General features: G+C 38.8%; 1 protein-coding gene across 6 annotated transcripts in view; it reads right to left on the bottom strand.

The window, feature by feature from the left end:
• The window catches only part of LOC124263158 (procollagen C-endopeptidase enhancer 2-like), a 190865-nt gene that overhangs the window by 44205 nt on the left and 133524 nt on the right, over positions 1 to 13136 (bottom strand). For 4 of the 6 annotated variants that reach the window (XM_046697728.1, XM_046697729.1, XM_046697725.1 and 1 more), the window contains 2 exons: positions 3975 to 4077; positions 19 to 214 (listed from right to left, as the gene is read on the bottom strand). In XM_046697728.1, the coding sequence (XP_046553684.1) occupies positions 19 to 214; positions 3975 to 4038 (260 nt within the window). In that variant the 5' untranslated portion in view covers positions 4039 to 4077. Of the gene's footprint in view, positions 1 to 18; positions 215 to 979; positions 1012 to 3974; positions 4078 to 4181; positions 4360 to 13136 lie in introns of those variants that run through there. The other 2 variants (XM_046697726.1, XM_046697730.1) reach the window with 2 other exon arrangements.

Genomic DNA, 13136 nt, shown 5'->3' with positions numbered 1-13136 from the left:
AAAAAATATAGAACTTACGATGTATCATCTTTTGCCATGTCTTCAAGGTCAAAGTAGTCAAACTCCAGCTGAATACGGCCATCTTGTGCAGCTTCAAACCTGTATTTACATTTGATGAGCTCAGGATACTCTTCTGGGAACTTTGGAGATGCAAATTTCCCTGACTGCGATTGCTTATAGGAGAAGGAGTATTCACACTTCTCGTTTTCTTCTCCTGTTGGAAAATAGTACAATATATGAGGTACATGTTTGAAACATTTGGGTTACAGATTTGTCGGTTTACTGTATATTACCGTACATAAGCCAATCTCATAGATAAACCGAGATCCTCACTTGACACTTAAAATCAGTATCAAAACCATCAACCTTCGCTCATCTTTCCGTCGTGATCAGTCATTGGAAATAGAGTCAACAAATCCATATTGAATTATGAAAGTTAATCCAGTTGTTACACGATCTCATAATAAAACATCTTTGCATATCTGGACTTATGTTTGCAATCTAATTTTTTAATTTTACTCAAAATGTCAATAAAGAATGTTTATATTAGCTGCAGTTAAACAGCGTGTCCTTCCAATATTCATAACTTTGGTCCACAATATTCACAGCAATCACTATCATATTGTGTCTACTCACACCTCAAGAAGTGTAGTTGGCAGAAAATGAATACTTAGACATGTTTAAAAAAGAAACTATAAACAAATTAAAACAGAATTGAAAAACAGTTTGACTTCACATATTCCAGATTAAACATTGGAGGAACAGTTATCTCTGTGATCCAGGATCCAGACCAGAAACACAGACATGATATACATGTTATCTCACCTAGAACAGCACGACTGAGATCTCCCATAATGTAGACTACATTCAGAAACACAGACATGATATACATGTTATCTCACCTAGAACAGCAAGACTAAGATCTCCCATAATGTAGACTACATTCAGAAACACAGACATGATATACATGTTATCTCACCTAGAACAGCAAGACTGAGAACTCCCATAATGTAGACTACATGCAGAAACACAGACATGATATACATGTTATCTCACCTAGAACAGCAAGACTGAGATCTCCCATAATGTAGACTACATGCAGAAACACAGACATGATATACATGTTATCTCACCTAGAACAGCAAGACTGAGAACTCCCATAATGTAGACTACATTCAGAAACACAGACATGATATACATGTTATCTCACCTAGAACAGAGATCATAATGTAGACTACATTCAGAAACACAGACATCATGTTATCTCATAATGTAAGACTCCCATAATGTAGACATTTCAGAAACACAGACATGATATACATGTTATCTCACCTAGAACAGCAAGACTGAGATCTCCCATAATGTAGACTACATTCAGAAACACAGACATGATATACATGTTATCTCACCTAGAACAGCAAGACTGAGATCTCCCATAATGTAGACTACATTCAGAAACACAGACATGATATACATGTTATCTCACCTAGAACAGCAAGACTGAGATCTCCCATAATGTAGACTACATGCAGAAACACAGACATGATATACATGTTATCTCACCTAGAACAGCAACAGACTGAGATCTCCCATAATGTAGACTACATTCAGAAACACAGACATGACATGATATACATGTTATCTCACCTAGAACAGCAAGACTGAGAACTCCCATAATGTAGACTACATTCAGAAACACAGACATGATATACATGTTATCTCACCTAGAACAGCACGACTGAGAACTCCCATAATGTAGACTACATTCAGAAGACACAGACATGATATACATGTTATCTCACCTAGAACAGCAAGACTGAGAACTCCCATAATGTAGACTACATTCAGAAACACAGACATGATATACATGTTATCTCACCTAGAACAGCAAGACTGAGATCTCCCATAATGTAGACTACATTCAGAAACACAGACATGATATACATGTTATCTCACCTAGAACAGCAAGACTGAGAACTCCCATAATGTAGACTACATTCAGAAACACAGACATGATATACATGTTATCTCACCTAGAACAGCAAGACTGAGAACTCCCCTATAATGTAGACTACATTCAGAAACACAGACATGATATACATGTTATCTCACCTAGAACAGCAAGACTGAGATCTCCCATAATGTAGACTACATTCAGAAACACAGACATGATATACATGTTATCTCACCTAGAACAGCACGACTGAGATCTCCCATAATGTAGACTACATTCAGAAACACAGACATGATATACATGTTATCTCACCTAGAACAGCAAGACTGAGAACTCCCATAATGTAGACTACATTCAGAAACACAGACATGATATACATGTTATCTCACCTAGAACAGCAAGACTGAGAACTCCCATAATGTAGACTACATTCAGAAACACAGACATGATATACATGTTATCTCACCTAGAACAGCAAGACTGAGAACTCCCATAATGTAGACTACATTCAGAAACACAGACATGATATACATGTTATCTCACCTAGAACAGCAAGACTGAGATCTCCCATAATGTAGACTACATTCAGAAACACAGACATGATATACATGTTATCTCACCTAGAACAGCAAGACTGAGAACTCCCATAATGTAGACTACATTCAGAAACACAGACATGATATACATGTTATCTCACCTAGAACAGCAAGACTGAGATCTCCCATAATGTAGACTACATTCAGAAACACAGACATGATATACATGTTATCTCACCTAGAACAGCAAGACTGAGAACTCCCATAATGTAGACTACATTCAGAAACACAGACATGATATACATGTTATCTCACCTAGAACAGCACAACTGAGAACTCCCATAATGTAGACTACATGCAGAAACACAGACATGATATACATGTTATCTCACCTAGAACAGCACGACTAGAGATACTCCCATAATGTAGACTACATTCAGAAACACAGACATGATATACATGTTATCTCACCTAGAACAGCAAGACTGAGAACTCCCATAATGTAGACTACATTCAGAAACACACCTAGACATGATATACATGTTATCTCACCTAGAACAGCAAGACTGAGAACTCCCATAATGTAGACTACATTCAGAAACACAGACATGATATACATGTTATCTCACCTAGAACAGCAAGACTGAGATCTCCCATAATGTAGACTACATTCAGAAACACAGAAACACAGACATGATATACATGTTATCTCACCTAGAACAGCAAGACTGAGAACTCCCATAATGTAGACTACATTCAGAAACACAGACATGATATACATGTTATCTCACCTAGAACAGCACGACTGAGATCTCCCATAATGTAGACTACATTCAGAAACACAGACATGATATACATGTTATCTCACCTAGAACAGCACAACTGAGATCTCCCATAATGTAGACTACATTCAGAAACACAGACATGATATACATGTTATCTCACCTAGAACAGCACGACTGAGATCTCCCATAATGTAGACTACATTCAGAAACACAGACATGATATACATGTTATCTCACCTAGAACAGCACGACTGAGAACTCCCATAATGTAGACTACATGCAGAAACACAGACATGATATACATGTTATCTCACCTAGAACAGCAAGACTGAGATCTCCCATAATGTAGACTACATTCAGAAACACAGACATGATATACATGTTATCTCACCTAGAACAGCAAGACTGAGAACTCCCATAATGTAGACTACATTCAGAAACACAGACATGATATACATGTTATCTCACCTAGAACAGCAAGACTGAGATCTCCCATAATGTAGACTACATGCAGAAACACAGACATGATATACATGTTATCTCACCTAGAACAGCACGACTGAGAACTCCCATAATGTAGACTACATGCAGAAACACAGACATGATATACATGTTATCTCACCTAGAACAGCACGACTGAGAACTCCCATAATGTAGACTACATTCAGAAACACAGACATGATATACATGTTATCTCACCTAGAACAGCAAGACTGAGAACTCCCATAATGTAGACTGCATCCAGGAGCACAGGCGGGATCATCCTGTTGGCATTACGTGGTTAAGGCCCATCATCACTCACCTGAAACACAAATGTTACAATTGACATATGCTTTCCTGTATAATCTGTACTTGAATATCCGACAACACACAATCTTCACAGTCCTACAGCCAAGAGCTAAATACCTGGCGCTGTCATCTAGCCATGGGCCATACCCAATCAGTTGCAGTGTCTGGTAATGATTTGTTGTGTATATATTTTGAAGGCTCTACAGTGTTCAGTCAATATCGTTACATATTGTTCCCTGCAAGGTGCTACTTGATCTGCCAGGAATTACGACTATGATTCCTGACAGTGATTCCATCACAAACGGCACCAGGTTCCGTCCACACCTGGCATATTGCAATCTGTTGTACGATCATGACTCACTTGTTACATGACTATTTTTAAATTTCATCACAGCATGTATTCATGTTTATTGAATCAATAAAAACACAAGCATAGATTTAATATGATCAGTTAGAAGTCAGGTACATAGATATTTTATGGCTCAGTTATTCTACTGCTGTCCTCTTTCACTGCCAGAAGCAGAATAAGCCTTTCATCTTTTGTCAATGTCATATTTGTATATACGCCTTAAAACAGACACAAACAATTATTGTTTACCCACAATGCATTTAAAATGTCATCTTTTATACACATTGCTTTTGAAAACCTGAGTGATGTATTCCTGACATTTGTGGAACGAACAATTTTTTGCAAAACAACTGACTGTTCAAGATGGGATGGTGATGCAGGTGGAACTGTTCATGGGAACGGGTTAGGTCTGTGTTCTCAAGATATGTGACATTCATTGATGGGGGCGGAGAAGTGGTCAATATGGAACAAGTTCATTTTGGATGTGCAACTTCTGAGGGAGTCCCCAGGCGCATTTGTTGTAACAAACAAATGTTGACTTGCAAAGGAGATAAAACCCTTCAAACACATTGAAAGTATTGATTAAGTTTGAATGCATATTCCATTTATCTATAACAACAGGATCAAAATCTTATTTGAAATTCTCCTCAAATCCACAATTCACAAAGCCTACTCTGCAAACAGGGCAATCAATACAACCAGATTCGAAACTCAGTCAAGATTCAGGCTCAAAATCAATCCAAGTTGGATTACATGTTTCAAGCAGTCAACACATACGATGAATGATATTCATGAATGTTAAGAACTCTTGCTCACAGCAGATGCTAGCACTAACCCTAGGAAACTGTGCAGTCAATCTTACGTCTATTTGAAATGTACAGCAGCTACTCTCCGATTCAAACTGTGTTGCCAGCAGGAGACAGAGGGATTGAACGGTTTTCTGTCCTTTAGGAATGAAGATGCCATTATCAGGATTGTGTGCTGCATTTCATGAAATAAATACATTGTTACATTAGTCTGTAGCCCTATCTAGCCAATGCTAAATACTGAGGGAATTCTCTACTGCAATATGTAGTCAATGCTAAATACTGAGGGAATTCTCTGTTGCAATATGTAGTCAATGCTAAATACTGAGGGAATTCTCTTTAGCCCTATCTAGTCAATGTGAAATACTAGGGATATTCTTTATAGTCCTACTTTAGTCGATGTGAAATACTGAATGTCGTCTCTATAGCCCTATCTAGTTAACATGAGTGAGTGTAGTATAGTTAAAGACGCTTCTAGCAATATTCCAGCAATATTACGGCAGGGGACAAGGGTAATGGGCTTCACACATTGTACCTATGTGGGGAATCGAGCCTAGTTCTTCGGCATGCCATGCAAACGCTTATACCACTAAGCTACACCACTGCCCCTAGTCAATTTGAAATGTGTATCTTTATATCACTATCTCTTCAGTGTGAAATAATAAAGGTATTCTCTGTAGCCCTGGATAGTCAATGTGAAATACTATGGGTATTCTTTATAGCTCAAGATCACAAGAAATATGGAAGGCACAACCTTTGCCATTTATGAGAACAGGTTCTACTACACCCAATTGAACTGATAAATTCAGCTAGAAGTTTTCAGCGAGTCTTCAGTGGAGACTGAGACATCTGGAACATGTGATTCCATGGTTTTGTGTACAATTCTGGTATTTTTTAAACACACATCCATCCAGTAATTGAAACTGACCTTGTTTTTCAATATTTAGTGGTGCCTCTTTTAACATGAGGACTTATGCTGAATGCGGGGAATGTGTGCCCGACTATTTTCAAGCACCTGACATTTGTTTCAGGACTGGGGGTAGTGTGTTTTAGCCTCCTGTACACAGAAATGGAACTGTCTAAGCTAGTACTTGTTTGGTTCTTTTTGATGATTTAAGGCCAGACTGTGCACATGTATACATGCAATAGCTCTACTATGTGTTTTTAGTTTTTTATAAAATACGAAGTTATTCTTGATATCTGTGGGAAAACACTTGGTTTTGTGCAACTAAAACACCAACGTTTTATGATCACATGAGGAGATAAAAGCATCGTCAGACAACAAAGCCAAATATATTCTACCATAGTGCTTCAGATGTAGGTCCATGTCGCTTAACTCCTTCATTCATCCACAATGTCTAGAGCCAAGATCTGGCATCTACTGTGTCTATGCCTAGTCTATAACAGAGTCTTCTGACCAAAACAGTTAGCTTTGGTTTTTGTATTTGCCTAGAATAACGTTTATGCTTCATTAAAACTACAGCAGTCAGAAATATAAACATTAGCTGAATTAACCAAATATTTTAAGGTGAGGTGAGGTGAAACTGGATTTAACGTCGTGCTTCAGAATATTTCGCTCATATGACGACGTGCATGCGTGTATGTGTATGTGAGGCTTCCAATACTAGCCCAGACTTAAGCTGGTTTTACAGTGCTAGCCCACTGAGATACCATGCCGCAGTGAAGCATGGATACCCCACTCAGACACATTATACTGACTCCGAGCTGACCAGTCTTTGTTGTACCCATTAATGCGGAGCGCCAGGCAGGGACCAACAAGTACCATATTTTAATGTCTTTTAGTATGACGCGGTCGGGGATCGAACCAGCGACCTTCCACTCTCCGGGCGGACACTCTAACCACTATACCACAGAGGCGGTCAAATATGTTAAGAAAAATACAATCAGAATCATAGAAAACCTATATCCTCAAGCACTGAGACATACCCATACACTCCAAACCTTAATACCAGTTAATGTAACTTATATGATTCATATTTGATTGGAGATGAGTTTCACTATTTATTTCAATGTAATTATTTTGCAGACATATGTAAATCATTGTTCCTGGCCGAACTTGTCAAATTTCTGTCAACTATTTTTCAAGTAAAGTATCTACCTTTAAAAAATGTATCCAAGTTCATTAAAATTGTTTGTGAACACTTTAATTGATGTATCATTTCGTCATCTTGTTGTACATTTTGTAGGTACTCCTTTGTTATACTCATGTACCACCAATGGTGGATAAACGAGTGATTATGATGTAAGAAATTCAAAATTATTCATTTGTCAGGGAATCCTTCTGTACAATATTGCATAAAATTGACACTGAAGAACTTTTGAGTATGCCTTATAGAATACAATTCATTCACGTGACGAAGGAGTGAGGATATACTCTGAAACGTGTTCCTCATAACAAAGGAGTTGACATCTATAAAACTATCTTCCTTCTGAGTAGGTTGTGTTCAGGTGTGTTGCATATCGACTAAGGCCAGACAACTTTTTAATTTAGTTTACAAATCCACTGACCAAATTAAAATGAAAACATATATTTCACCATATGAGGAATGATTAACAAATCACTGACAGTCGCCATCAATATAAATATATTACCCACAATACTATATTAAAAACCTACACATTTTTCCTGTCTAAAATTTGAATAAAAAGGAAAAACACATTGGAAATGGAATTTTAGGAAAATTACATGTTTTTACCATCCAGCCAGAATCTCCCCAAAGTCAGGTCTAAATTTTATACCCATGACAGTAAAGCTGTTAATGTTTAGAATACGATGATTTAAACTGCTAGTATTTTACTTAACTGTACATCATCTGGAAAGTTCAAATGGTTTGGATCTAAAACTTAACATCCTCATAAAATACTTTTCATCAGACATGAAAGTTTTGAACTGCTCCCTACTGAGATCTGTCTGCTCCTCCAAACTACCATCCTCACCAACAAACCAGCAGTCTTCATCATTCCAATGCACCACTTTATGCTGAGACATTTGTGCTACGGTCAAAAGTTTAACCTGAGGCCCCAGTGGGACTTCATAAAGAAATTAAGACCTGTGACCCTTAACTTCATATAAATACGGGGCAGTGGGGTAGCCTAGTGGTTAAAGTGTTTGCTTGTCATGCCGAAGGCCTGGGTTCAATTCTGACATGACACAATGCGTGAAGCCTATTTCTGGTGTCCCCTGTCGTGATATTGCTGGAATATTGCTAAAAGTGGCATAAAACCCAACTCACTCACTCACTCACTCACTCACTCATATAAACCTAGATAACCAAGTTTTCTTCACAACATTTTATTTGCAGAACATTCCATGGTTTACTAAACATGTGCAGGAAAACAAATCAATCCCCCCTTTTTTTAAATACAAGTTTGATGAATCATCATTTTCCAATTAAACCCTGAGATTTGATAGATACTCATTCCTTAGGAAACACACTTGTCATAAGTGTGATCAAGATAATATTTTGTACCTCATGGTTGACAAGCTGCTTTCTCAAACTTAATTACTTTCTATAAATCACCCCAATTGATCATGTTCAGTATTGGTAGGTGGACATAATGAAGTAACGATATCTCCATTTTGTCAGCTCCAGAGCTCACACCAAGGAAATGACAGCATCAAGATCCATAACCAGAGACATATACTTCCATAATGAGCGTGTGTTTGAGTACACCCAAACAATTGGCAATTAATACTCGTGCAATTAGGAACTAATTATCTTGCTGTGAGTCAAGCAACAGCCTCAGTCAATCAACTGACGTGACCTTTATTTTGTAATGAACACCTCAGATTAAAAATGTCCCCATCACATCATTACCAACTATTGGCATTTCCTGCACAGAGCTTGGAATGGCAGTGAATCATTAAAAGATAAACAAATCCCAATAAAGTGAAAGAAAACAGACTTGAGAGTAAGAGTCCGGCTCCTGTCGACAGTCATCAACATTCATGGCTATTTAGTTCTGCTGCCGACCTCAGAATGAAATGGACGTCTTCATGAGAAATCAATTCCTCATCAATTTCGGTGTGTCTGTTTCATGAAAAGACACCTAGATGTTGTAAATTTCAGAGTGCGCTGGTTAGCTGTATGGTGGTGCTGTGTCAGTGGTCTACAGATGTTGTAGAACACAGGAATGGTGAATCTGAGACTGGTATTGAAACCGTAATGTGTCTTGGATTGATTTCCTTCTCTCCAGTTGTGTCATGTACATCAACAGTCTATCTGGGAGGTAAATGAGATTCTCCTTGTCATGGCCAATACGGTTCCTATTTCAATATAAAACATTCCCAGCTTTGACCTGACACTTGACCAGTTTTCAGGAAGCTGGGTTGAATCCCAGATTTTCCAGGTGTGTCAGCCAGTGGTCAGTGGGACAGTGGGTCAAGCCACACTGGCAAATGTTTAAGATGTCTATTGGTCACTTTGGGTAATTTGGGGCTCTTTATCCAACCACATTAATGATCAGAAATGGGGATAAAAATTGTATCATCATCATCATCATCATCATCATCATCATCATGAAGAGACTATTCCCTGATTCAGAGGGGTGGTGGGAGAGCCTAGTGGTTAATGTGTTTGCTCATTGCACCAAAGATGCAGGTTCGATTCCCTACATGGGAATGTGTGAAGTCCATTTCTGATGTCTCCTGCCATATTTCTGCAATATTGCTAAAAGCGGCATTAAACCACATGCACTCACTCACTCACTGTCTGATTCAAAATCTCTGACACTTATAGACGACCTAGTTTCAGTTGACACCAAAACTACAGCTAACTACAAATATGGAGAGTGGCACTTACTTGAACCATCTGAGTGGTGACCCCATTCTACAAGGCATACTCCCAAGAATCCATATACATTCAGCAGTAGGGCCATGAACTTTAAGCCACCAAACACTCACCCTGGAGCAACTGTTATTCTTTTAACCACCCACAAGATGGTCCCTGAGCTGACTTAACCATCCTGCAATGGTAGTACTGTACTGTGATGTCATCAGATTCAAATCTAATTTTGTAAGCAATCAGTGTTGATAGAAATGGAGGCTACAGTGCACAGATACAATTTTTAATCTAGAAATTTCAGATGTTACTGAAATTCAAGCCATATAGATTCCTTCTACGTGCAGTTCTTTTCCTAGAGATAAACATGGTTTCAAGACAGTTACCCAGAATCTGAATTCTGATCTTTGAATTCGCAACCTCATTTCCTAACGAGGAAGTATCAGTGGAGGAGACTGGCACCAACCTTCCTGAGCCATTTCCAATGGGAAATTCCATATCCAAATTAACTCTAAATGGTTTAGCCAGAGTATGCATGATTTGTGGCCAGATAAGTCTGAAGTGATACAACTAGACTATCTCCAGAGAAGGTAGACACAGTGCTTCAACATACACAGCATCCTCAGTGGGCAGTACTTGACATGCTGGAGATCTGGACGGGGAAATGTTTCATGTAAACATGTTTGTATCTTAATATGAAACTCATGTAACATGTAGCTGCATACACTCCAAGGATTGCTGAGAAGTAGTGACACTGAGTATAGCGATCTTAGAGTTGACCTTACACACTCTTGAATGAGTTGGTTTTACACTGATTCGAATACTGATTGTCAGTTATTATACTGTGTGTTAGTTCTCTAAGGGAAGGTGTGATGTGACCCCTGTTCAAAACATTTTCAGTGAAGACTGACTGCTGGATTATATGCATCAGGATTCTGAGCAGCAGATCCTGGCATCACTAAGGGTCACCACTTGTAGCAAACAATGGTTTAAATCCACTATAGGTCACTCATAGATATAAGTGAGGTGAGGTGAAATTGGGTTTAACATCGTGCTTGAGAATTTATTGCTCATATGACGACGTGCATGCATGTGTATGTGTATGTGCGGCTGCTTGTACTAGCCCAGACTTAAGCTGGTTTTATAGTGCTAGCTCACTGAGATACCATGCTGCAGTGAAGCATGGATACCCCACTCAGACACATTATACTGACTCCCGAGCCGACCAGTCCTTGTTGTGCCCATTAATGCCGAGCGCCAGGCAGGGATCAACAAGTACCATATTTTAACGTCTTTTGGTATGACGCGGTCGGGGATCGAACCCGCGACCTTCCGCTCTCTGGGCGGACGCTCTAACCACTACACCACGGAGGCGGCCTCATAGATATAAGTGGTGTTGGGGTAGTTAAGTGGCTAAACCATTGCCTTATCATGCTGAGCACCCAGGTTTGAGTCCAATAACAGGTACAATGTGTGAGAGGCTCATTTCTTGTGTCCCTCATAAAAGAGCTGTACTGTGGTAAAATTCTGGATAAAACTATAGCCTTACCAAATCATTAACTCACGCAGTGTCTTCTAACATCATCATTAATCAAATATTGCATCAGCAGTCAAAACATTTCTTTTCAAAATTTAACAGGATTACAGAGCTATTATTATTAACAGGGCTGTTGGCAGGTCCATCAAGTTGATTCAAGCCACTAAAACACTACTTTGTGTGTCAGTTATGACTATTTGTAAAACAATTCATGATTGTTAATGTTACATAAAGGTGCCTGAGGATCCTACACCTAGACGCTGAAATGTAGAACACACCTAGGAGAAAAGTGTCTGTTAATGGAGACACTGACAGATACAGCTTTGTGGACACTTGTACTGATGGCATCCGAGCAACAGAAAGGGGCAAGGTTGTCACAGATCTGTCACATCTGAGTGAGTGAGTGAGTTTAGTTTTACACCGCACTCATCAATATTCCAGCTAGATGGTGGCGGTCTGTAAATAATCGAGTCTGGACCAGACAATCCAGGGATCAACAGCATGAGCATCGATCTGCGCAATTGGGAACCAAAGTGTCAACCAAGTCAGCGAGCCTGACCACCCGATCCCTCTTACGACAACATGGGTTACTGAAGATCAGTATTCTAACCTGGACCTTCACGAGTCGTCACATCTGAACAAAAGATCTGACCTCAATGAAAGTGTGCTGACCTCATGTAATTGTTACATCTAACATCATGGAACATGATACATGAGCTAGCATGCACACATGAACAATTCAGCATTGGGATTTTTGATGTTTTAATGGCATACAGGAGATGTTTCTCTTTACAAGTGAGAACAAGAAACAAACTTCATTATCTTCATTCACCAGTACAAAAGTATTATCTTCTATTCATGTTAAATCAAAGATGCTTTCAAGGACAGAAAAGAATTAATTGAAAACTACAGTATTTTCTCAAATTAGAAACATAAAAAAACATTTTGAATTTCTTCATGATGAAGTAACCTCTGACCTTCAGCCAATGTTTCCTTAAAAGCAGAAATTCTATGAAGCAAAGATATTTCTTTACCCAAACAATTGACCAAATATTGCTATCTGCTGTTCAAAGTGCTATCTCAAAAGACCTAAGTTTGAACATTCATTTTCCCAAAGCTGCAGGGTTTGCACAAACCTTACAGCAGTGCGTCCATCCTCAATATGCACCTATCTGTAAATGTGCACAGCACTTACGAAGGAATTTGGTCAATATAAAGACTTCAGTGCAGAGATTGGAAAGTCACAGAATGTGGACAGCCACATGGCAAAAACTGCCACCGATCGTTATCCGTCACCTTTGTAAACACAACTGTCAAACTGCAAGACCACTCAACAGAAAATCAATCCAATATCTTAGTTTCAAAGTTTACATAATACTCTCAAACCAAAAACTGCTGGCTCAATGGCGGCCTCATCGTGTACAGTAGGGAAAAACATTTCTTTAGACCTTGGGCTCTGTAGCAGGTAGGATGGTTACAAAGGAATCGATTCTATAGTCCGAGAATGCCAGGATGATGTAGATAAAACCACCATGCAGTATATGTTTGAGTTGACATGAAACATACAAGTATTGGCAG

The sequence above is a fragment of the Haliotis rubra genome, unplaced genomic scaffold, assembly GCF_003918875.1.
Source record: "Haliotis rubra isolate DU_JTF1 unplaced genomic scaffold, ASM391887v1 Scf87, whole genome shotgun sequence".
Lineage (NCBI taxonomy): Eukaryota > Metazoa > Mollusca > Gastropoda > Lepetellida > Haliotidae > Haliotis > Haliotis rubra.
Note: the sequence above shows the minus strand (reverse complement) of the source record. Positions and strands in the feature narration are given on the sequence as shown.